The 25,650-nt window shown below is 35.8% G+C and overlaps 1 protein-coding gene across 1 annotated transcript; it reads left to right on the top strand.

The window, feature by feature from the left end:
- The first annotated feature begins 22,835 nt into the window (after positions 1-22,835).
- LOC149201430 (Snf1 kinase interactor-like protein) lies at positions 22,836-24,065 on the top strand. The gene is made up of 2 exons (XM_089399720.1): positions 22,836-23,472; positions 23,578-24,065. The coding sequence occupies exons 1-2, from the start codon at positions 23,218-23,220 to the stop codon at positions 23,785-23,787; spliced, it is 465 nt and encodes a 154-aa protein (XP_089255846.1). The 5' UTR covers positions 22,836-23,217; the 3' UTR covers positions 23,788-24,065.
- The last annotated feature ends 1,585 nt before the right edge of the window (positions 24,066-25,650 follow it).

Raw genomic sequence — 25,650 nt, 5'->3', positions numbered from 1 at the left:
TCATAAAGACAACCTTTTGATCACAACTTGATACATTCCCCTCACATGCTATTCATCCAGACTTGGTCCAGCTGCAAGCTGCGCAGCTCCCCCAAGAAATTGTAGAATTCTGGAGGGAAACCAGCCTTCCCTCCAAAAATTGTGCAATCCTGTCTGGCAGCCTGCTGGGCTCCAAAATTGCACAATTCTGCTAGTGAACACTCACAGTGAAAATTGCACAATTTTCCCCAGCAAGGCTATTCAGCCCATAATTTGCAGAATTAGGCAGCAGTTAGTTGCTCTACCTAGAAATTGCACAAATCTCTTAGGCAGTATGCCCAGCTCCTAACCAGAAATGCATATTTCCTTCCAGCAGTTGAGTAGCTTCATGCATGAGCAGTTGGGTTGACCAGTTCCACACGGGACCAAGGAAACTTAACTTGCATGCATGGCTTGCTTTTTCCCAGAATAGAAAAAGGAAACATGCAAAAGACATCCCATGATTCAGGGAGCTATTTTTAGTAGCTAGAGGTTAAATGCAAAGTTCGTTAGGAACTTTCCTCCAAGTGTCGCTTTTTCCTAGATTTGTGGCATGCGCATCATGAGCTCAAAACTTATTTATTCGACACATCATAACTCATTCTTTCACATTGATCTTGGATCTTTGACATCCCACATCACATCCAAGACTCTTCAACACATCCGGCTCAGCTATTAATGGGTATGTGGCCTCAACTTATCTTTTGCAGCATTTCTGTTGCTTTTTGTGTTTTCGCTTGTGTGAGTGTTATTTTCTTGATTTTTTTGAATGCTTGTTGTCGTTTACATGTATACTAGCTTGTCCTAGCATTGTTTCATTTTTCTTTGCTATCCCACTTTGTCGCATGCATGAAACTATTTTGCACGAACGCTCACCGATTCGGCGGCTTGCTTCACCCACATGCATGTTGATACGTTTACTGAATCTTTCATTCATGTTTGCATGCATGGTCAATCACTTCTGCTTTCACTTAGTGTCACCATGCATTCATTTTCAGATTTGCTTTCAATTTCCCATTGGCAGGTCTGGGCAGCCTTGGCCTGGACTTTGCCTCATCGAGACAACATTACGAAATATTTGGAAGGAAGGATTTGTCTTCCTCTCCAGGATTGTTTTGCACATTTCTGAGGGACAGTGACTGCTAGCCTAGAGAATTGCGCAATGCAATCCCTGAACCTGTAGTCACTCCCAACTGGAATTGCGCATTGTGTGATCCCAGCAACCAACAACCAATCTAGAATGTGTATTTTGTAGAGCCAGCAGCCAGTCTTGCCTCCCAGACAACCCAGAATGTCTTTTGCATAGTTCTAGCAGCCAATCATCCAACCTCTTAGAAGAAATTGTGCAAATCTTGCCTATCAGTTCCCTGGGTATGTGTTATGTCATTCCCCGAATTTGCTTTGGTTTTCATTGACAGACTTATTACCATGCATGTTTCTTTGTCTCTAGATCTTTTAGGTGTTCATCCACCTCTTATTAGTACAAGATCAATGGCCTCCAAGAGAGTAGGATCACAAGACAATGATGAAAATACAGTTGGAGTAGTGGTTGAGCGAGTGTCCTCTAGTCTATCGGTCTATGAAGATACCAAATTATTTCTATACAAGGACATCAAAATAAAGTGGCAAGAGGTCAATGAAGCAATTGCAGGCACTTCTGAGGAAGGCTTCGAAGACCGTCAAGTGTACGTGAACATTCACAAGTCTGGCTTGTACCGGATTGCATGCAAATCTCCGCATTCCCATGAGCAGACATGATACACTGGATCGTCTCTTACATTGATCCTGAGATGATGACCTTGAGCAATGTCAGTGGGACAAAGCTTGCAACCTTTTGGGCCCAAGATTATGATGATATCTATAAGATTTAGAGCCCGTGACTATCATGAAGACTCCCTTCAGCTTACCCAACAACAGTGCTAACTCCAAAGACATTTTGAAGAACTGGGTAAAGGAGTTGGCTCAATTCAGGTTGACATCCAACCAACTCTACAAAACTAAGATACCACGGAAGGCGTATCAATACTTGGTCATATTTTCATGTCGACTGTATGGCCAAGAAAGAAAGGAAACTGATGCAGGAGCATACAGCTCAACAACTTCATTACATTTTAGTTAACTTAGGGGGTCTTGTGTTTTCAAGGAAGTTGGATTCCTATGTATGTAATTATTAATGTTTTGAGTGATTAGAATAGGAATTAATTAGATGTTGTGAGGATATTTGTAAATGCTCTCAAATGTAGGAGAACATGAGTAATGATGAGTGATGACGAGAGAGTTGGAAATCAATTGTAAGTCTTAGACTAGGAAGTGGAGTCATGATTCATGGAACTAGAGAGGATTCGTAGGGATTACTAGAGTTAAAAGTTGACTTAGAGGATATTAAGTATTTAGTTCAGTGAATTAAGGATCTGAACCCGAATTGGTTAAACAGAACCTTTTGTATAAATGTAAGCCTAAAAGGCATAGTAGTTAGAGAAGTAGTTAGTGAGTCAGGTAGTCAGTCAGTCAGATTGTAAGCCTACAGACAGGAGAAGAAAGGCCACTGATATAGAAAATCAAGCCGAGAAGGAATTCACTGTGTAAATATTTGTTTATTAATACAGATAACTCAATTATGAGTTTGTATGATGTGTACTGTGTATTTGAATTATAGGTTGTGTGTGTGACTAGAGTAATTATGCGTAACTTAGGTTGCAGGTGTGCAGAATCAAAGAAGGAGTAATAGAGAGGAGTGTTACGGCTTTACACACAAAAAGTACGGGAGGAAGCTTTTAATGTTACAGCAAAGGTGAAGAAGGCATAAAGGTGCAAGCGAAGATCGAGATCAGAACAAGTGAAGATCGGAAGGCGAAAACAAATACACAGGCAGTAAGCCGAATGAATGGCTATTACACAGTAAGAGACAAAAGAGCATAGAAGTGAAATGCAGTCGTTGGATCAATCAGATGAATGAACGAGAGCGAGGGAGATAGACGGACAAGATTAAGACACGTAGAATAATTCAAGAAGATGGATGGCAGAGATTAAACCCATGTACTAGAAAAGGATGAAGCAGTCTCGCAAAGGGTAAGCAGTTTCTCACGTAGCCTAAAGGTAGTAAATGTTATTCAAAATTATACGCGATTAGCCTTTGACATGTAACACATGGAGGAAAGAGAAAACCACTTTTCTCACGTGCCTTCATTCTGATATCGATCGTGCTTAATTTTGTGCGAGATTGCTCGATAACCATTGGATCAAGTGGGATTGATCAACGGTGAAGATCAGCAAAGCTTGTTGGCAATTGGGTGACGCGACATCCATTGGATTGGGCGGAGCAGATCAATGGTAGACATCAGCCAGGTTAGTTGATGATCGGGTGATGCGATAACCGTCGTATTGAGGAATGAGATCGATGACGGAGATTAAACGCGCTAAAGAGAACATCGATATATGTGCAAAGATTCGAAGAAAGGCGGAAAGGTAAAGGTTAAGTGGCTTTTATGAGTTATTTCTATTATATGAAAATTATAATAGAAATAGGTAGAATTAATGTTCTATGGGTTAAGTTGAGTTTTAACCAAGGTCTAGAGACATGGTATGGTTCAGAAGCGCGGGTGATTAAAACCAAAGTTAAAAGGGTATGGTTAATATGCACGATTAATAAGACTTAAACAAAGCTTATGAAAGGTTATGAAAGGTTTTGCTCAAAAGGTTATTAAGGTCTAAACTTGGGATAGTTAGATGAATATATTTCCTCTTAAAGACTTAACCTTTGATAAAGTGGGTTTTCATCATATGTTATATTTCCATTGGTTAAAACTTTGGTTTAAGAGAATTTTCCTAAGTATGGAATATTTAGGAATTCCTGGGACACACATAGTGTGACATGCAATTGTATTTGCATATTGTGGGTATATGTGGCTTAGGCTGCATCATTATGGTGTTTGCAGCTTAGGTTGGCATCATTTGGTATCAGAGCAGAATAAGGAAATTTTGTGTATAAGAATTCTTTGAGAGAACTCTATTCTAAGAGTTATGTTTTGAAGGTATGTATGCAGGCAAGAGGAGATCAGATTTTAAATCTGAAAAACAATATGCACACATAGATAAAGTGTAGAAAAATTGCAGATGCAAAGGAAATAGAGAACAATCCATTCAAATTGCAGGTGAATGGTAGAACCAGATCATGCAGAGGTCTTGAAGGTGAGAAGATTGCAGCAACCTAGAGCAAGGAGTGCTCAATTGTTTCCAGAGGAGAGAACTAGAGAGATGCCAAAAGACTGAGCTCAGAGGAGAGAAGATTAGTGAGGCATGTGTAACAAGAAGGAGACTTGTTACTATAGAGGTTTTGTTGCAGATCACAGAAAGATCATAAAGGCAATTCCACAAGAGAATGTGGGTAGAATTTCTAAGGAATGAAGAAAGCTGGTAAGAATTTTTGAGTGAAAGAAGAGGTGGTCAGAACCTACTATTTCAATGTGATTAAAGTACAATAGGACATTTGTGTTCTTAAAAGGTGTAGATGAGTTGAAGCCTAGATGGAGCAGAGAGAAGTGCTCAAAGAGGTTCCAGAGATAGAGAACCAAGTGCTTTCCAAAAGACCAAGCACAGAGGAAAGCTTGGTGAGGTAAGTGGCAAGAGGGAGGACTTGCTATTGCAGAAGCTTTAATGCAGCTCATAGTAAGTGAGTAAGGAATTCATGAAGATAGAGAAGAAGATGACTACTGATAGTCATAACAGAGGTAATAGAGGTTCTGAGGAAGACCATAACAAAAGAAAAATGAAGAAGGAGGATTCCAAGGAAAATGGAAAGAGAATGGGTCAAGAGGAGTGTGACAAGGAGATTGGAGAGTTAAAAGAACAACTCAATGTATTAAGGATGATACTAGAGGAAAACCAAAGACAAGGTTGGGTCTTGAGGAAAAAGGTAGTGAAATGGTCTAAGTTATAGAGAAGGCTACAACAGAGGAAAGTGAAGTGGCTAGTGGAAAAACTCAGAGAAGCTGAGTTAGAAATGGAAGTTTCCATTTGTGAAGTAGAACAGGGTGAAGTTCTGGATAAAGATGAATATTGGAGATATATGGAAGATCTTATGAATAATTCAAGACAACAAGGAGATATGATGACTGAAGCATCAAGTGAGACCACAAAGTCTTATGTTTTTAAAACTGATAGGTTGTCTGTGAATGTAGGTATGGAACTAAATAAGGAATTTGTTGCTATAGAGATAGCTAATGACCATTGTTATGATCAAGGAGTCTTTTGTGAACCTGAAGGAAATTGGAATGATTGTTTTTCATTCCATGAAGTTGAATTTGCAGCTCAATTGGAGAAAGAGTCTATGGATGAGTTACTCAATGAGAGAAGACAGCCATTTGAAGCTATCATGGAGAAAGAAGATCAGGATCTTATTCTGATGAAGAACGAAGAAATATTGTCTTAGAGAGGTAATCTAATGACTTTTGATGAAGAACAAATGTAGGAGAATATGCAGATGATGGGGTAAGGATAGCTCTTGAAGAAGGATTACAGAGAGACAGCAAGGGAAAATGTATTGAAGAAGAAGGACATCTACTGAAAGATGTTAAGAAATAAGAAGTTTGTGCTAAATATTTAGCAAAAGGAGGAAGGACATCTGATGATTGGTCACTAACAAAGGAAGGTTTTTCAGAGGATGAGCAGTCTTTTGAAGCTATCAAAAGTATGGAAGAGTACCTTTCAGAAGATGAATACTCTGAAGTAAAGAATGACAGAGAATGTCTCTTAAATGAGAAAAGCAGTGAATTATTGTAAAGAAATAATTTAGTAATACATTGATGTTTGAAGCTATTACAATCTAGGAACAATTTCTTGTGAAAGAAGGAGATGAGATTCAATCTGAAGAACTGATATGTGAAGCAACAATTGAGATTGTTGAACCTTGTAATTTTCAAATTGATAATTTGTGTATAAATGCAGGAATTATAAGTGATGATGAAATACTTATGAAGTGTCATAGAGAAATTGAATTATTGGAGTATTTGTTGGAAAACTCAGAGTATGACAGTGTGATTACAGAAGAAGGAGTTCACTACAATGGACAAGAGCAGAAAGACATCATTGAAGCAGATGGTGTGGAAGAGAGATTTGCTGACAGTTTTGAGAGTCCTTTGGAGGATTCTTTAAAGAGGTTGAATCAACATACTGATGTGCTGATAGAGGAGGAAAAATCAGAGCAACATATTGAAATGTTGCCAAAGGAAGAAGAGGCACTGAAGCCTTATGTTTTTCATTTTGACAATTGTTTTGTGAATGCAGTTTTCGTTGCAGATGTTGGAGAAAATTTGGCACATATGAGCAGCCAAGTAAAGATGGAAGAGGAAGAAAAATACGCTGGAATTGATGAACATCATAGTGATGTATTTTAGAGGAATCAAGTACAAAGGAAATTGGAGGAAAATTTACTTTTTGAAAGTAAATTAACAGATATTGAATAGAGGTTGTTTGGAAAGCAACAAGAGGGTAAGGATGAAAGGGCGGTAGTAAGGATCCAACAACTTCAAAGAGAAGACAACAAACAATAGTTTGAAGATGAGTGGACAGAGTACAACAACAAATGGTAAAGTAATTATTAGTCAGAAGATAAATTGTACATAGAAATTGAAAGAATAATAAGATTGATGATGAAGGTCCCTCAGAAGAAAACAACACTTAGAAGGCCAAGGAGCAGCAGAAAGAGAAAGACAGCAACAAACTATGAAAGCTTATCTAGTGGAGCAAAGCAACATAAAGTGTGGAAACCTGGAGAACAACAACAAACAACGGCAACAACTAGAGACAAACTACAGAACAAAGTATGGGATCCAGGAAGACAAAGGTCAAAAGATCATGATTATTTTAACCTTGGGAGTCTGATGCACGAGCATACATCTCAACAATTTCATTACATTTTAGTTAACTTAGGGGGTCTTGTGTTTTCAAGGAAGTTGGATTCCTATGTATGTAATTATTAATGTTTTGAGTGATTAGAATAGGAATTAATTAGATGTTGTGAGGATATTTGTAAATGCTCTCAAATGTAGGAGAACATGAGTGATGATGAGTGATGACGAGAGAGTTGGAAATCAATTGTAAGTCTTAGACTAGGAAGTGGAGTCATGATTTGTGGAACTAGAGAGGATTCTTACGGATTACTAGAGTTAAAAGTGGACTTAGAGGATTTTAAGGATTTAGTTCAACAGATTAAGGATCTGAACTCGAATTGGTTAAATAGAACCTTTTGTATAAATGTAAGCCTAAAAGGAATAGTAGTTAGAGAAATAGTTAATGAGTCAGGTAGTCAATCAGTCAAATTGTAAGCCTACGGGCAGGAGAAGAAGGGTCACTGATATAGAAGATCAGGCTGAGAAGGAATTCAATGTGTAAATATTTGTTTATTAATACATATAACTCAATTCTGAGTTTGTATGATGTGTACTGTGTATTTGAATTAGAGATTGTGTGTGTGACTAGAGTAATTATGCGTAACTTAGGTTGCAAGTGTGTAGAATTAGAGAAGGAGTAACAGAGAGGAGTGTTATGGATTTACACACAGACAGTACGGGAGGAAGCCTTTAATGTTATAGCAAAGGTGAAGAAGGCATAAAGGCGTGAGCGAAGATCGAGATCAGAATAAGTGAACATCGGAAGGCGAAAACAAATACATAGGCATAAAGCCGAACGAATGGCTATTAGAAAGTAAGAGACAAAAGAACGTAGCAGCGAAACACAGTCGTTGGATCAATCATATCAATGAACGAGAGTGAGGGAGAGAGATGGATAAGATTAAGATGTGCCAAATAAGTCAAGAAGATGGATGGCGAAGATTAAAGCCACGTGCTAAAAAAGGATGAAGCTGTCTCACAAAGGGTAAGCAATTTCTCATGAAACCTAAAGGTAGTAAATGGTATTTCAGAATTATACATGATTAGCCTTAGCAACTAACACGTAGCACACAAAGGAAAGAGAAAACCACTTTTCTCACGTGCCTTCATTCTGATATCGATCGTGCTTAATTCTGTGCGAGATTGCGCGATAACTGTTGGATCAAGCAGGATTGATCAACGGTGAAGATCAACCAAGATTGTTGGTGATCGAGTGACACAAAAACCATTGGATTTTGCGGAGAAAATCAATGGTAGAGATCGTCTGGGTTAGTTGATGATCGGGTGATGCGATAACCATCAGATCGAGGAACGAGATCGACAACAGAGATTAAACATGCTAAAGAGAACATCGATATATGTACAAAGTTTCGAAGAAAGGCAGAAAGGTAAAGGTTAAGTGTGTTTTATGAATTATTTCTATTATATGAAAATTATAGTAGAAATAGGTGGAATTAATGTTTTATGGGTTAAGTTGAGTTTTAACCAAGGTTTAGAGACATGGTATGGTTGAGAAGTGCAAGTGATTAAAACCAGAGTTAAAAGGGTATGGTTAATATGCGCGGTTAATAAGACTTAACTAAAGCTTATGAAAGGTTATGAAGGGTTCTGCTCAAAAGGTTATTAAGGTCTAAACTTGGGATAGTTAGACGAATATATTTCCGCTTAAAGACTTAACCTTTGATAAAGTGGGTTTTTATCAGATGTTATATTTCTGCTGGTTAAAACTTTGGTTTAAGAGAATTTTCCGAAGTATGGAATATTTAGGAATTCCTAGGACACATATAGTGTGACATGCAATTGTATTTGCATACTGTGGGTATATGCAACTTAGGCTGGCATCAAAAACCTTCCAACAAAGTTGGGTGATTGCGTTGGACCAACTGGTCAGAGAAGGAAAACCATGTAACTGGTCAGATATGTCGGCTCATCAGCTGAAGGAACGAGTAACAAAGGCTCGACAATCACCTGGAGGTATGCATGTAGAGATTTACATGTCCGCCTACATCTTAGATGAAATCTGTGCCCGACAAGAGTTCCCGGGCTTGGAGTGGGCATAGTCACTGATGAAGACTGTTGTGAACACATATTTCAAGTTGTTATCCGAATGCATCTTCAGAGGAGTAATCACATGGTTGTTCGATCATTTTTTCACCCCAGTTTACAAGATGATATTCAAACAGGATCCACCCTGCATGTCAAAGGAAGTAATGGAGGCACTGTTAGACATTGTTGATTGGTATGCCTCACCGTCTGACACCTTCATCTCAATGTTTAGTGCGGAGAAGCCTCCGAATGTTTTACCGAAGTTTTCGTTGGACATAGCTTTCATGCAGGAAGTAGCATATCACATCTCGGCAGGATTGACAACTAGACTGCACTGGAAGAAGAAGGCACCTTGGCCCGCTCTTCCATTGCAAATTGGGTTATATGAGATCCGGAGTATCAAGCAAGCATATGTTGAAGCATAATAGATGAAGAAGTATCCATTCAACCTCTGAAGTTACAATCAGTATGACCCACATTGCATTGTGAAAGATCACTGCACAAGAGTACAATTCAACTGGATCCATGGGGCATTTCATTGGGCCGAGGAGGACCCATGGAGATATTTCTATAGTTTCTCTAGACCCAATGAACATGCCGGCTTCACTACGGAGTGGTTAGCGAAGCAACATGAAGAAGCATCATGAAGAACACCAGCACCAACACCAGCAGTAGTAGTAGAGGAAGCACACCTGTGTGCGATAAGGGTAAGAGGAAGATTGTTGATCGCATGGAGGAGGAGCAAAGCTACAAGTTTCAAGCAGACCCATTAGTACATAAAGCAACTATGGCTATAGAGGCAAATAGGCACCAGTGCGACATGCGAATTGCACAAAGGTAGATGGATAAGAGAAGAATGGAAGAAGAAGAGAAGGAGTTGCATGAGTTGAAGGAGAAACTCCCGAAGGAACAAGAGATGCGCAAATAGGAGAGGGAAGCACAACATTAGTAGGTACAGTAGGGGGCACAACATGTGCAAACAGATGAAATAACACCGATACGGGTAGTGGATTCATTAGAACATCTGGCATCAGGCAGACAAGGTGAACCATCGCAGGATAAAGACTTCACTCATGAGATAGAACAAGCACTTCAACAGTTGAATGCATACATGGAGCAACAGGAACTGGAATAGGACACCGACCTCATGCCTCATCACTAAGAGGTCGACTTACCTGCTTCACCGCATCTAGATGATGATCAAGTCTCAAGTGACTAAGAAGGCGCTGCGATCCTTGGTGATCAGCCCGAAAGAGAGATGCACAACATCTCATTCGACAAATCTCAACATAGAGTTGTGCAGTCTCACAGAGTATCAACTCCAGAGGATCATACATCCCCTGTGCAAGTTGAAGAATGAGTGATCATGACTGATGTGCACAAACATCCAGCAGCCTTGGCCAATACAACCATAGTGTACATTGAAGCCGCAAGCTCAAGTGTTCACTTTCTGATCACTGAGAATGAGCGAATGGTGAAGGAACTATAGACGACCATGCAAGGAGGAGAGTTGGTGACAACATCTGCCTGAGCTGAAGTGAAGAAGGCAATACTAGATGAATTATTGTCCCTTGACATAGTTATGTGAGCGTTGTACCCCAAGTTTGGTACCGTGCATAAGGCAGTCGTCCATATCAACGAATGGCAACAACGATGTGCTAGAAGTGTATGTATCTTGATGAACTTGCATGCTACTATTGATGACATGCAAACATGGGCGATGAAATACAAGGGATCCCTACTTCACTTTCCTAAGATGATGAGGGCCAATGTGGTTGAGCTAAAAGCACGTATCTAGAGTCAGATCCGAAACTATGAAGAGCTCCTGCAACTCATCACTAGCATACAAGCTTCCCATGCATGAGTATTTAAGAGTATGGATGTTGTGGTATGCACACATGTGATCCCATCTATTGTGACTCCCACCTAGGCGAAGTCAAGGGCATAGGTCCGACTAGAGCTTAACTCGTACTTTGATGAATTGATGCGCATTTTCACCAGCCCAGACTTTCCCATCAGCACAAACATCATGCACAAGTATGTTGCTGGTCCGGCCGCATTGAAGAAAATGATGCACATGCTTTTAAACAAGTTGGATAGAGGAGCCCAAGCAGTGTACCCAGATGCTATGGAGGCAAGAGTCAGGTTTTAGACAGATGTCACCGCGGAGCACATGGACACCATCAAGGACTACCGATCTTGGCATCAGTATGTTACTGTTGATCAAGATGAGGATGTTGAGGAGTTGAAATTCCATGGTTGTCTAAGTCAAAGTGATGTATAGCATGGCTTGCTCAAGCCATTTTGTCTCACATGGGTGCATGTGCATTGTAATGTAAAGTCATGTCAAGTGTAAGTCAAGTGTTGATAGTTGGATGTAACAATCATAGAGTAGATGAAGAGTCACGAGGGTATTTGAACTGTCACAAAGGGGAATGTCAAGGGTCACCCCACAATTTGCTATAAATAGTCCCTCATAACTCATTGTATATGTTTTTGGTCATCCAAGCTTCCGATAAGACTATCTTGGAGAGAGCTTGGACAATATTGTAACAAGCCTTGGCTTCTCCACTGTGCAGAGCTAGTACATTTATTTGGAGGAGCAGGTGGTTGTGGCTATAACGTTCTGCTATCGGGACTAGTGGTTGGACATGGATGTATTGTATGACTGGAACTTACACTTCTTTATATAATAAGAGCCAGCACGTTTCATGCATATGTTGTATTGTATTCTATGCTATTTGGTTTACTCTAAATGATATATGTATTGATTTTCTTACACATGCACGTATAAACTATTCTGTATAAGTATGTATGAATATTTCTGAAATGTGTTATTGGTCTAACCATCACTTTGGATTGCTCGCTAACTTGCCTTCCATGTTGTGATGTATCTTTGCTCATGTGTTCCCTTCCAAGCCGAGTGCTATCATAGGTTTCCAAGGGGTGCACTCATCTCAATCCCCATGTGTTAGAACCTCTCTTGCACCTTCCTTGACTCACTACAGTTGTCACACCCTTGCTACCAACAAAGTTATCTTACTTGCCTCTGTGCGAAATCACGGTCAAGGCATTATCGTACGACCCACTGCTGGGACTCCTACACCAAACGGTCTGAGGTTTAATTGGGACTTCTTACCATGGAGATCCCCTGACATGTTGGTGGGTCTAGCACCATAAACAGAATATGTGCACAATAATAATGTCCACTATATTGGATTCTTGAAATAAATTTCTATGTTAATTCTTGAAAATAAAATATTAATTGCATGCATTATTAAATTAGATTTCGAGGTGAAGTGTCTTTTCATATATTATCAGATTCTTGGAAAAGAGAAAAGTTAATTAGATTAATTTTTTTAAAAGGGTTTTGATGAATATGTATGCACATATTACCCATGTTGTTTATTTAAAGACTATAAGGATTTGAGTGCAGAAAGACTTGCATAGGAGTTTCGTGCATGAATTGATGAAAAATAAAGGTTGTTTTATTAAAACATGCATATGAATCTTGTTCATATAAGAACAAGAATTCATGCTTGTTTCTTGAAAATATTATGTGCATTGAAGTAAGGGTCATTATGTTAAAAAAAACCACATGTTGCATGTACAAATGGGTAGTCATTACGATATAATAAAATATGTTTTTGTGTGTAGATAGAGAAAGTTATTATATTAATTTTCTTGAAAAGAATAATCTCTTGAAACAATTGTCTAGCTAGATGAATTGTGTTAATTTCTTGATTTAAGTGTTGGAAATACTAGGGGGGGTGGAGGGTGAATCAGTATTTCTTTTTAATTGTTCTTTTTATTAACACAAACAGTGCAATGGAATAGATACAGTATAGAAATGGTTGCATTCAGTTGCCAAGCACCAACTTGGACTTTTGTGAGGCTCCAACCTCCAGAGCACCAACTCTGTTTTGCCAAGGCAATAGTTCTGCACTTAGGAGCACCAACTCCCAAGGATTCCAATCCTTTCAGTTCTGAGGCTCCAACCCCATGGGCTCCAACCCTAACCTGGTATAAACTGTTTTGCTGTAGTTCTCTACTCCCAAGCCTGCTGAGCTTCTGCTTCACTCCTGTTCTCCTGCTTCTCCTACCTCTGCCTGAACTTCGGCTTCCTCTCACTCTGATTATACGCAAACACACAATCCTTTCCTTTTTTTTCTTGTTTTATGTATTCCTAATGCCCATGGCTGTTCGTTTATGCTTTCCACTAGCTCTTCAGCTTCCTCAACGCTCGCTTCAACTTCCTCTACACTTGCTTGCCTCTTCGACTTCCTAAGTCGCTTTGGTTTCCTCTGTGCTGGCTTGTTCTTCGATTTCCCGGCTCTTCATGTTGCTTTGGCTTCCTCTGTCTCTTCAAGTTCACCAACACTCCAAGGACACGTAAATTCATAAGAGAGGACCGAAATACATAGAGCAAAACATGTTGCATATTAAAACTGTAACAACGCTCCTTTTACAATAATAATAGCATACACATGACTTTATTGTTTATGGAGAGATTTCATTGGAGAGATAGTACCAACAAGGAGGCCCCACATGCCACGTCACCATCGCAATCGAAATCGGCATCGTTCAGGCCTACTGAACTATCGGAACCGTTATTTATGCATTTTGGCCTTCAAAAACCCCGAGCAATACATTTTTGAAATACACAGGAATATACGAGAAAACCTGACCAAAACTCTAAAGGGCGGACTTCAAAAACATTATACCCGCATCTATAACTGCATTGGGTCTGTTCCTCCATAACGTTATCGCAATCGACAATCGCGGCTTCCGGAGGTCCTTTATACGTCGAGCCCATGACATTGCCGATGGCTGACGGCCGATTCTTCTGCGGATGCGATATGATAATAAGCCAAATTGTAATGTTGCATCGGGTCCGCAACATATATCGCAATCGGTGCTTTCAGGGGTGACACCCCTTTGTATTATTGCGATGGGCGGATGCGATATAACATTAAACCATTGCATAATGTTGCAGTGGGTCCGCAACATATCGCAGTTGTATGATATATATATATATATATATATATATATATATATATATATATATATATATATATATATATATATATATATATATATATATATCGCAATTCACATGTTTTATCGTGGCAAGGCTTAAGGCCCGCATATATGAAATACACTTAAAACCATGCTTCGACACCCTTGGCGGACTTCACCTGTTTATACACCTGAACATATATGTTTCGTCGGGTCCGCACATATATATCATTGTCGGGGGTTTCAGGTAGTAGTGCCTCCGATAATGTATATTGCATATATGTATATGTTTGTGCCTCTGATAGTGTATATAGAATATATGTATATGTTTGCACCTCTGATAGTGTATATAACATATATACATGTTTTCTGCCTCCTTTGACTCTTCCGCCCCCTATAACTCTTCCGATAGTCCTTTTTTGGGTTCCGTTTCTCCTGATACTCTTGATATGCTTCTGATAGCTCTGTTTTTCTCCTCTGATGGCTCTGTTTGCTCCTTCAATAGCTCTGTTTTCTCCTCCGATAGCTTTGTATTTGCTGCCTCTGATATGCTCTGTTTTGCCTCCTCTGGCTCCTCGAATATTGCCATATTGACATCAATGACAATCTATGTCAACAAATCTCCCCCTTTTTTATTGACGGAAATATTCTTCTTCTCTCCCCCTTTGACATCATTGGCAAAGGAATGTATACGTATTCCCCCTGTCAAACTGCTCCCCCTGCCCTGTAACATCTTTATGAATGAACTTGAGTGATGCTAAAGAGATAACCCCCATCTTTTGACGAAGATGTTCAAATGCTTCTCGAGGAAGAGGTTTTGTGAAAATATCAACTATCTTCTCCTTAGTATTGATATGTTCCAAGATGATGTTTTGTTCAGCTACTTGTTCATGAAGGAAATAATACTTGATTGGTATATGTTTGGTCTTCGAGTACATCACTGGATTTTTGCTGAGACTGATAGCACTTGTGTTATAACAATAGATGGTAATTGGTTGATCTGTACCTATGTTGACATCTTTTAGAGCTTCCTTCATCCATAGTATTTGAGTACAACAGTTTGCTGCAACTATATACTCGGCGTCGGTTGTGGATAATGATATATATGTATGTTTTTTGCTGAGCTAGGATACTAAACAGTCTCCCAGGAAGAATGCATTTCCACTAGTAATTTTTTGATCATCTACACTTCCGACCCAATTAGCATTGGTGTATGCAGTAACAGTCAGTGTTGAGCTCTTAGGGTACTAAAGACTGAAATCAGGAGTTCCTTTTAGATATATGAGAATTCTTTTTACAGCTGACAAATGGGATTGTTTAGGAGCACATTGAAATCTTCCCACCATTTCTACTGCCTGCATTATATTGGGTCTCGTAGTAGTTAAGTACAGAAGGGCTCCAATTACTGACCTATAATGAGTTGCATCTACTAGAGGGGAGTCATCATTTTTGCTCAATTTGCAATTTGTGGTCATAGGTGTGCTCATGGGTGCGCAGTCTTCCATTCCATATCTTTTAAGCATGTTTTTAAGATATTTGACTTGAGATATAAACAATCTTGCTCTGGTTTGAGATACTTGTAGTCCAAGGAAGTGAGATAACTCTCCTATCATCAACATCTCGAACTCTTTTGACATGTTTTGAGAAAATTCATGGTTCATCTCATCATTATTGCTAGCAAAAATTAGATCATCAACATAAACAAGTGTGACTAGTAACTTACCTTCATCCGTCTTTATGTAGAGATTACTTCCTGCCACTCACTTCTTGAAGCCTTGTTGTTGTAGATAGTGATCCAATATTGCATACCAAGCTCTTGAAGCTTGTTTCAACCCATATAATGCCTTTTTCAACTTACAGACTAAGTCTTTTCCTTCTGTTAGATCAAACCCTTCTGGTTGCTCCATGTAGACTTCTTCCTTGAGTTCCCCATTCAGAAATGCTAATTTTACGTCCATTTGATAGATTTTGAATCCTTTTGAGCAAGCAAATGCCAAGAACATCCTGATAGCTTCCATACAAGCTACTGGTGCAAATGTTTCTTCAAAGTCAATTCCTTCAATTTGTGAATAGCCTTTGCAAACAAGCCTTGCCTTGTTTCTGATGATTTGTCCATTTTCATTCATTTTGTTTTTGAATACCCACTTGGTTCCAATTATATTTTTATCCTTTGGACAAGGTACCAGCTCCCATGTCTCATTCTTCTCAAATTGATACATTTCTTCTTTCATGGCTTCCACACAATCGGATTAAAAGGGAAAAGTTAATTAGATTAATTTTTTTAGAAGGGTTTTGATGAATATGTATGCACATATTACCCATGTTGTTTATTTAAAGACTATAAGGATTTGAGTGCAGAAAGACTTGCATAGGAGTTTTGTGCATGAATTGATGAAAAATAAAGGTTGTTTTCTTAAAACATGCATATGAATCTTATTCATGTAAGAACAAGAATGCATGCTTGTTTCTTGAAAATATTATGTGCATTGAAGTAAGGGTCATTGTGATAGAAAAAATCACATGTTGCATGTACAAATGGGTAGTCATTACAATATAATAAAATATGTTTTTGTGTGTAGATAGAGAAAGTTATTATGTTAATTTTCTTGAAACAATTGTCTAGCTAGATGAATTGTGTTAATTTCTTGATTTAAGTGCATAATAGGTTAAGTTAACCTTGTTATTGTTGCATGGGTTTTATGCATAAAATATGGTTATCTATGGTAATTTCTTCAGAAGGGAAGTATGTGAAACTTGCGTGTAGAAATATAGAGAAACAATGTTATATTAGTTTCCTTTTGAAAAAGAAGTATGTATTTGTTTATATGAAAATAATAGTTAATGATGGTAGAATTCTAGAGAAGGCAATATGTATTGTGTACATTAAAAAAGGCTATTATGATAAACTCTTGCATGCACAAGGAATAGTCATTGTGTTATAGAGATATTTTTTTCATATAGATAGAAGAATTACTGAGCTATATTTCTTTATAAGAAAATTATATGTGATTACTTTTATGTTATCATAACTATGATGTTAGTTTCTTTTGGAATAAGATCATGTATATGCATGCAAAATTTGTATTAGCTTTCATTTGGAAATAATATACATTTGTATGTAGGAAATGATAGCATGTTGTGTTAACTTGCATTGAAAAAGATTCTTTGGGAAAGAAGATGAATTTACATGCACAAAAACCATAGTAATGTGTTGGTTTCCTTGGAATATATATGGGTAACGTTGATATGCTTTATTGCATTAGTTTTAAGGAAAGGAAAACATGTTTTTGCATGCCCTATTGTGCTAGATTTCCTCGAAAAGGAAACATGTGTTTGCATACTCTATTGTGTTAAGCATTCTTTTGGGAAGATTCTTTTAGAAAGTATATGCATTTGTATGTATAGGAACAACATTTGTTGTGTTAGTTTTCCTTATGTATTTGCATGCACCAAAAGTAATAGCTGAAGAACTAGTTTTTTTTTATAAAGTTTAGTTAATTCGCATGCACTAAGACCATAATTGATGTGTTAGTTTCCTTTAAAGAAATGTATGGACAATTGTAGTGATTTGTCTTGCAAGGATGTGTGCTTATGCGAGGGGAATATTAGTTAATGTGGTATTTGTTTATAGAAATGCATTGATGATTATACGCTTATAACTAATGCATATGTAGTGTTGTTAAAGGAAGCATGCCATGACAATTTGTTTGCATTTCATGAATGCACATGAATAAATGGTGAAACAACACTAGTAAATATTTATGAATTATTTTGATTAATACTTGATTTAATCATGATATCAAAGGTTGCTTACAATAGTAGTTTCAGGAAAAAGTTGTGACATATAAAGATGGATTAAGTTACCGTTATGACAGGAAATAAGATAGCGGTCTATGCAGTTTGAAGGAATGACAACTGCAGGATAATCTACTGATAGCAAGAACTAAGCCCTAAAGACACAATGCTCAAGGATTTGTGGGTAAATGATATTATGATGATTGTAATAGTTTATAATAAGTTATGTTGTTTTTGAGATGACATTCTTTGTAATATTTTATGACGATGTTCAATGGACGGACTCCATTCTAACTATTGAGTGAGAAATGAACACCCTCACGAGCATGTAATAATAAAATTAAACGTTTGTTGGTTTTCACCCTAAGGGTTTCTAGGGTATATCAGTGTCTAATGATGTGGTTGCCTATTGTGCCATTTTTATGATGTTGATTCCTTGCATGATGTGACGTTTATATTATTAAGAATATGATTAACTAACTGAGCTAAAGGATCATGAAATTGATACAAGGTTACATTGGAAAGTTTATGTGAATATGTTACAACAGTGATTGTTAATGGTTATTTAATTTACTATTTCCTTACTAAAGTAACTCTATATAATGATAAAGATTCTATGTAATAGTTAATACAAAATCTAGAATAATATATTAGATAGTTACTAGGGTAAATTGTGATAAATTGTGTAATTTTTTTAAAATAATAAATTAGATAGTTACTATGCATAAATTGTATAATTTTTTTTTCCACTCCATATATTTTATTCCATTGATTATATGCGATCATTTATTCCATTGATTACATACAATCATTTATTATTCCTATAACTTTTCTAATTCCTATACTATTTTACAATCATTTATTATTATTGTAACTTTTTTAATTCCTATACCATTTTATATACTCGTGGATTAATTTTTATATTAATACTCAGTAAATTAATTTTTATATTTAATCCGGACAACTACTCATTATTAAACATACAATATTTCAAACTACTAAACAGAGTAAAATGCAGGAGACGGAGGCAAGTCCCAACCGAGAGCGGGCATCTTTGCTTTAAACAACAATTAAACACCTTGCAACGTGACCAGTTCATTTCCTACTCTGGTTATGTCAAAGCGGCTCTATTTTCTATTTTTTTGGTTGGATAATAAAGTAAATTGCCCCATTTTTCTATGGAAACACATTATTTAAAATATTAAATATTAAATATTAGCATTAAAAATATTAATATGGTTGATAAAACTGAAAGGTTTTATAAATATCACAAAAAAATATTATTCTAACAAAAAAATTATTGTAACACGAAGAATGTCTTATTAATATACATATTTATTGATTAATTTTTATAAAAAAGTTATGAATCAATTTTAACTTGAGGAAGAAAAAAATTACACATCTTATTGTAAAATGGACCATTTTACTAAATAAAATTTACTTATATGTTAATTTCTTATCTAATTAGAATATGAACTTATTAGAATTGGAATAATCTCAAACCCTTAGAAAACTGGTGAGCAGGAGCCACGTTGCATGAATTATTAAAAGTCAATGCAACCTAACAAATTCACCTTAAAGTTGAAATAAGAAGCCTTCCCTCAATTATTTTACACCCAATGATTTATTTTTATTTGTTTTGGGAGTAGTTAAATCGATAAATAAAATGGCTAAAGTGAAGAGATCATCATCCACCTAAGTTGAAATAAGAAGCCTTTTGTCAATTATTTTACACCCAATGATTTATTTTTATTTTTATGGGAGTAGTTAAATTAATAAATAAAATGGTTAAAGTCAAGAGATCGTCATCCACCTTGAAATAAGAAGACTTTCATCAATTATTTTACACCCAATGATTTATTTTTATTTTTTGAGAGTAGTTAAATTAATAAATAAAATGGTTATTTTACACCCAATGATTTATTTTTATTTTTTTGGGATTAGTTAATTAATAAATAAAATGATTATTTGGTTAGCCAGTATAATTTTTAATTAAATTGTGATTTCTTGTTAATTAAAACACATTTTTAAATGCACGAATAAATTTAACACAAGGAAAAAACTCTAAAACATTCCGTGTTTACAAATTAAACAACTTAAATTTATATTTTAAAAAACCTTATATCAAATATTGAACAAAATTAACCAGAAAGAAAATGTTTTATTTTTTATTTTTTAGTTAAACTACAAGAACTAATAAATGCTAACCAATTAATAAAATTGACATTTTAGGGAAGGTCTATTTTTTTCAAGATCCATAAAGAGTAGTTTTTAAGTGTGACATTTTAAAAAAATTTCAAATTTATTTCTAATCTAATTTATCTAGAATCCTACAAAAATTCATTAAACCACAACACAAATCAAGATTTAACCACAATTTTTTCACAAAATTCTAAATCAAAATCCAAAAATTCACACTTACTACTACTCCCTTAAAAATTACAACATTGAGTAGGTCACTCATCACTATCTTTAAATTTCAATTCTTAAAACCATGAAATTCAAAAACCATGTTGATTTTTGTGTTTTGCATCAGGTGTTGGAACCGCACTAACCCTTAAAAAATGTGCTGTCACTATCACTTTTTCAGAGCTAGATGTGGATTTGACTTTATATTTTAGTGAAGTTAGTGAAGTTTAACAGCACTAGTACAGAAGTTACCGTCAGAATAAAATAGGCGCTCACATATCCCGACGTAGAAATGGCGGAAATTACAAATATCAAACTGTCAGCGGGAAGAAAATAGCATCGTGTTGAAATTGGAGAACACACCAACCGCCTACTCAAATGAGTGGATTTTTTCCCTCCCTTTACCTCGATAGGTTTTCAACTATTTTGATGGAAATTTTTAAAATTTCATAGAAATTGAAAAATTGTAATTTAAACTTTATCAAATTTTATAATTAAATTTTGCAGATGTTTTCTAAGGAGTTAAATTTATTTCTACATTTCGAAAATATAATTTAAATTTGTGAAAAAAATATAATTTAAAGTGTATTAAATCGTATAATTAGATGTTGTATATGCTTTCTAAGGAGTTAAATTTGATTTTAAATTCCAAAACTATAATTTAAATTAGTCAATTTTATTTATACATTCTAAACATAAAATTTAAATGTGTGAAAATATTATGATTTCTAAACATAAAATTTAAATTTGTGAAAATATTATGATTTCTAAACATAAAATTTAAATTTGTGAAAATATTATGATTTCACTAACTTAAAACATTATATAGTAATTTAAAATTAAAAACACAAACATCAAACATTTGACTTAAAATCTTAATATATTAAAATCATTATATCTTTCCAACTCAATTATTAATTTAATTAAGAGATAATTTTTATATTTTTTAAAATTGTAAATTTGAATAATGTAATTCATGAAATTTAAGTGTTTAAAAATCTCTTTAAAATATTAGTTTATTTATATATTAAAAACACATTTTAAATAATAAAAATCACAATATAAAACACCAAAACATCTCTTCGTTCACTTTTATTTATAAAATTTTAATCATTATTTATTTATTTAAATACTATTTAAAATGCTATATAAAACTTAAAAGAAATCTACAAACTAGGTACGCAGTCTTTTCAATATATTTCATAACCAAAAAGTGAAAAATATATCTTCTTCACTTTTATTTATAAAATTTTAATCATTATCTATTTATTTAAATACTATTATATAAAACTTAAAAAAATCTACAAACTAGGTGCGCAGCTTTTTAATATGTTTCAAAACCAAAAAGTGAAAAACGTCGACTCTCAAGTAAGCTAATAGACCCTCAACCATGTTTGTTTGTTTCTTGATGATAATGAAGGTATTCCAGAATCGCTCAGGTTTTATTATCGGTTGGTCTATCTAAGTTTCACTGTAAATATGCTTATTAGAAAACTATAATTAATATATAAATTTTTAAAAATATATAATTTATACAATATTTCATAGCACTTGTTATAATATTTTATATCGTAAGTGATATGAAATATTGTGTAAATTAAAAAATCTATGGATCAAATTCTGTACAGTAATAGGGAGCGGAGCATGTAATCAATCTCTTGGATTACAATCTAATTTGATTGCCGATTTCATATATATATATATATTTTTGTTTTATTATTAGTTTGTTTTTATATGTTTTTTTTGTTTTAGTTGGCAAAGTTTTATTCAAGAAAATAATTGAAATTTAGGCAGGATTTTAATTGAATTTGGTAAAAAATTTCACCAAACCAAGACTTCGAGGTATTTGGAAAGAGTGAAAGCTTACCTTCTTAGCTGGTAATTCCAAATGCTATTGTCTATGGAGGCCACAATTTTGCCCAAAAGTCATTTTTCACGGGAATCTGGTCATTGTTTTAAAAAATATCTGACTATAAGAGTATTTGAATAGTTTTTTGATGGTGAAAATAGATTCACCACCATAAAAAACCCCTGGGCACTAACAACTGTGAATTAGATTTTTTGCCAAAATCATGTCAGAATTTCCACAATCTTATGGGCAAAATGTGGTCTCATTAGACTACTGTATTAGAGATATCCTAATTTTCCTTGAATAACAATGATGAGATGAGACAACCCTAAATTATGATAATTTTTCCTAGATAATATATGCATAATAAACATTTTGTAAAAATGTATAACATTATTTTAAATAATATATACATATATATGTTTGTAGTACCTCTTAAAATTGTTTTTACTTTATTAATAATTTGTATTTCTTTCTTAAATATAAGAAATAGGTTAACAATCCAAAACTCACAGGTATTTGGAAAAACTGAAAGCCTACCCTTTAATGAGATAGTTCCAATGACCTCATTTAAACTTGCATAATAAACTTGCATAATAATTAATAATAATTGTTTTCATTATTATATTACAACTAAATTATTATAGATTTCCCCATAAAAATATATATAATTAAATATATTTAAAAAAATATAAAATATGTATAATTAAATATATTTTAAAATATATAGCTTTTGAATTTGAATGTATTTTAAATTATGCATTATTTTAAGGCTGTCACAAAGTGCAGAGTGCCATCCAAAATCACAAGTGATCCACAAGATGGCTGCACCGTCGGGATTATCGATGAATCTCCTTACGAGGGAGAAAATAATATTCCAACACCCATCAGAAGAAAAAATTTATGCGTGATTCCGTGATAAAACTTCGATTGGGTTCTGGCGTAAACCGCTCTTGGCCGCGCTATCCACTTGTTGCAACTCCTCCATTGGAACCTCCGCCAGATCTAATCCCATGCCTCTCCGCTTAAGACATCGAGTCATTTACTTCTTCCTTTGCTACAGTGTCCAGACAGAATACTCCGTGCTTTCTGTCCGCTATATTTAACGTTTGTCGTACCAGAGCTGGGCGGCCTGTGCATACTTTTGTCACAAGGGCTTTGTCTGAGGGCGGAAAACCTGGTTGTTCTGCGGCAATGGGGGCGGACACGGTTGCTCAGCCTCATAGAAGCAAGTTAACAGGCTTTACGACCGAGCTGTGGAGGCCCGGGTTCGAATCCCTGGGCCCGAAAAGGAAGGATAGGACACCGGCAGAAGCACTTCTGCCTCCTCCCGACTTCGACTCGATGGTTTATCCGCGGGGATGGGCGGTCGGGAAGAAACGGAAGCTGGTGAACGTGGACGTCGTGGAGAGCATGAGACGGATTGCCATTCAAGAAATGAACAGGAAGGTTTTGCCTCATCCGTCTGCCTCCTCTGTTTCTTTCTTTTTTTTTTTAAACCCCTTTTTGGATTTAAGAGGTGTGGGGTTCGAATCCCTGTATTTGTTTTGGCAGGATTGTGAAATAGATGGACTGAACGAGCAGCTGGAAGAAGACTGCAAGGCGATGGAGCGGCTTCAGCTGCAACTTCAGCAGGAACGGGCCAAAAGATTGGATGCAGAACGCGAGAATGCGTGGCTGCATGACCAGGTTGGCATGCTTATGAACATGCTCAATGACAATGAGGGGGACAATACGGAGACACCCCAAAGCCCTGTTAAATGACGGAGAATAGAATATTCTCTTGATTTAAATGTAATGTATGTGAAAAGGGTCGTTTCAGGATTGAATCCAAATCATGTTATAATGCATCGAGTTTATTGCGAGTTGGCTTCACTGGTCAGCGCTCTGGAAAATCTGTCTTCTTACAGTTTTCCTTATTTTCTATTCCTTTTTTCTTTATTCTGTTTCCAGTTCCTGCTTATTATTGTGCATACATTTAATACATTTTCAAACAAATTTGGAAATGGTTTTCTTAATATAATTCATCCTTCTTTGTTTCATGATATTCCTATAACAAGGTGTCTCTCTAGTTCACCCATTGCTACTTTTTTGATTCAGTAGTCAACTATGTCTTTACACAGAAAAGTGGAAATATAGTCTACTCACCAACAATATTTGTGCTTTACTGATATAAATAATACCGCCATATGAAATTTAAAGCTAACTAATAGCATCATTTGAAAAATGATCACATAAGGATAGGTTTTGAAAAGAGAAAAAATCATATTCTCTTCACTAACATCATGACTTCTATTTGACTAACTTAATAAAAAATACAGGACTAAATGTGAGGGACTTGCATACAATATCTCCACTATTAGTACCTTCCTTGGGTAACACTGGATCAGTAAAGTGGGTATGCCTTCGAAGGCAACAGATTTCATCTCTGCACCGTCTCTATGGTGCAGACGCCTGCTAGACTTGCCTTGTAATACTCAGTAATGCTATTTCTGTTAATGCCTGATAATATTTTCTCACTACAGAAATAGACTCTCTAGAAGTGTTCTTATAGTTCATCCATACTTTTCTTAAGGGCCTTTAAATGTTGGACGATGTGGGATGTTGTGCTGTCTATGTTCATTCCCAAGCTTGATTGTGTAGATTGATCAGTCTCAGTGTGTCATAAATTTGGTGTTTGGAGCTGAAATTGAGGCAAGAAGTAAGAATCTCACAACATGTCTATGGAATCTCATAGCATGTCTATGATGATCTTTGAACCACATGATTTCCTACTTAATTGCTTGAAGATGGCAAAGGGTGGATTTCAGCATTTTTCCAACTTCTTGAACATATGGAGAGATGATGGCTAAGGGTGGATTTCAGCATTTTTTGAACTTCTTGGACACATGGATAGATGATGGCTAGGGGTGGATTTCAACATTTTTCCAACTCCTTGAATAAATGGATAGATGCATTTAGATTGAATCCTTTCCTTTATCTTCTATCCATATCATATGAGTAGATGTATTTCGATTGAACCCTTTCCTTAAGATCTATCATATGAGTAAATGCATTTAGATTGGAATCCTTAAAATCTATTCATATTTGTGAATTGTTTAAACCAAGTCAACTTTGTATCTATTTTGTTTCCATGACTTTGGAGGATCTCTTGTTACTCCATATAACACGCTCTTGAGGATCTCTTGCTGATGATGGACTTATGGATCTGAAACATCAAGAAATAAAAATAAATATGATACTTAGAGAAGTTTCTGCACCCAAAACTCCCAACTTGTTTATGCTGTTTAGGATCATGTACCTATTGTAACTATGTTGAACATTGGACATGCAGTCATGAGGAAGTGAGATTTTACTTTCCAGTGATTGGGTGAAGCACTGGAGTCAGAGTTCTGAGTATGGCAACCCTCATATTCCTCTATCTTCAGTTTTTTTTTTGTCTTCAGAATCTTTGAATAATCATGCAGATAATATATTACGGCTTGTATTTTGAAATAGGGGTTGTGTCTGTGTAACCATTTGCAAATGATGATCTCTCCCTCTTGACCATGGGTTTGTAATGGGAGAAGCAATATTATAGATGTCGGACTGGAATCCTTTCCTTGAAATTTATTGGTATCAGTGAAT

The sequence above is a fragment of the Pinus tabuliformis genome, chromosome 2_1 (assembly GCF_031772625.1).
Source record: "Pinus tabuliformis cultivar Carrire ecotype Pingquan chromosome 2_1, CPIR1, whole genome shotgun sequence".
In the NCBI taxonomy this organism is placed as follows: domain Eukaryota; kingdom Viridiplantae; phylum Streptophyta; class Pinopsida; order Pinales; family Pinaceae; genus Pinus; species Pinus tabuliformis.
This window is presented reverse-complemented; position numbering and strand designations above follow the sequence as displayed.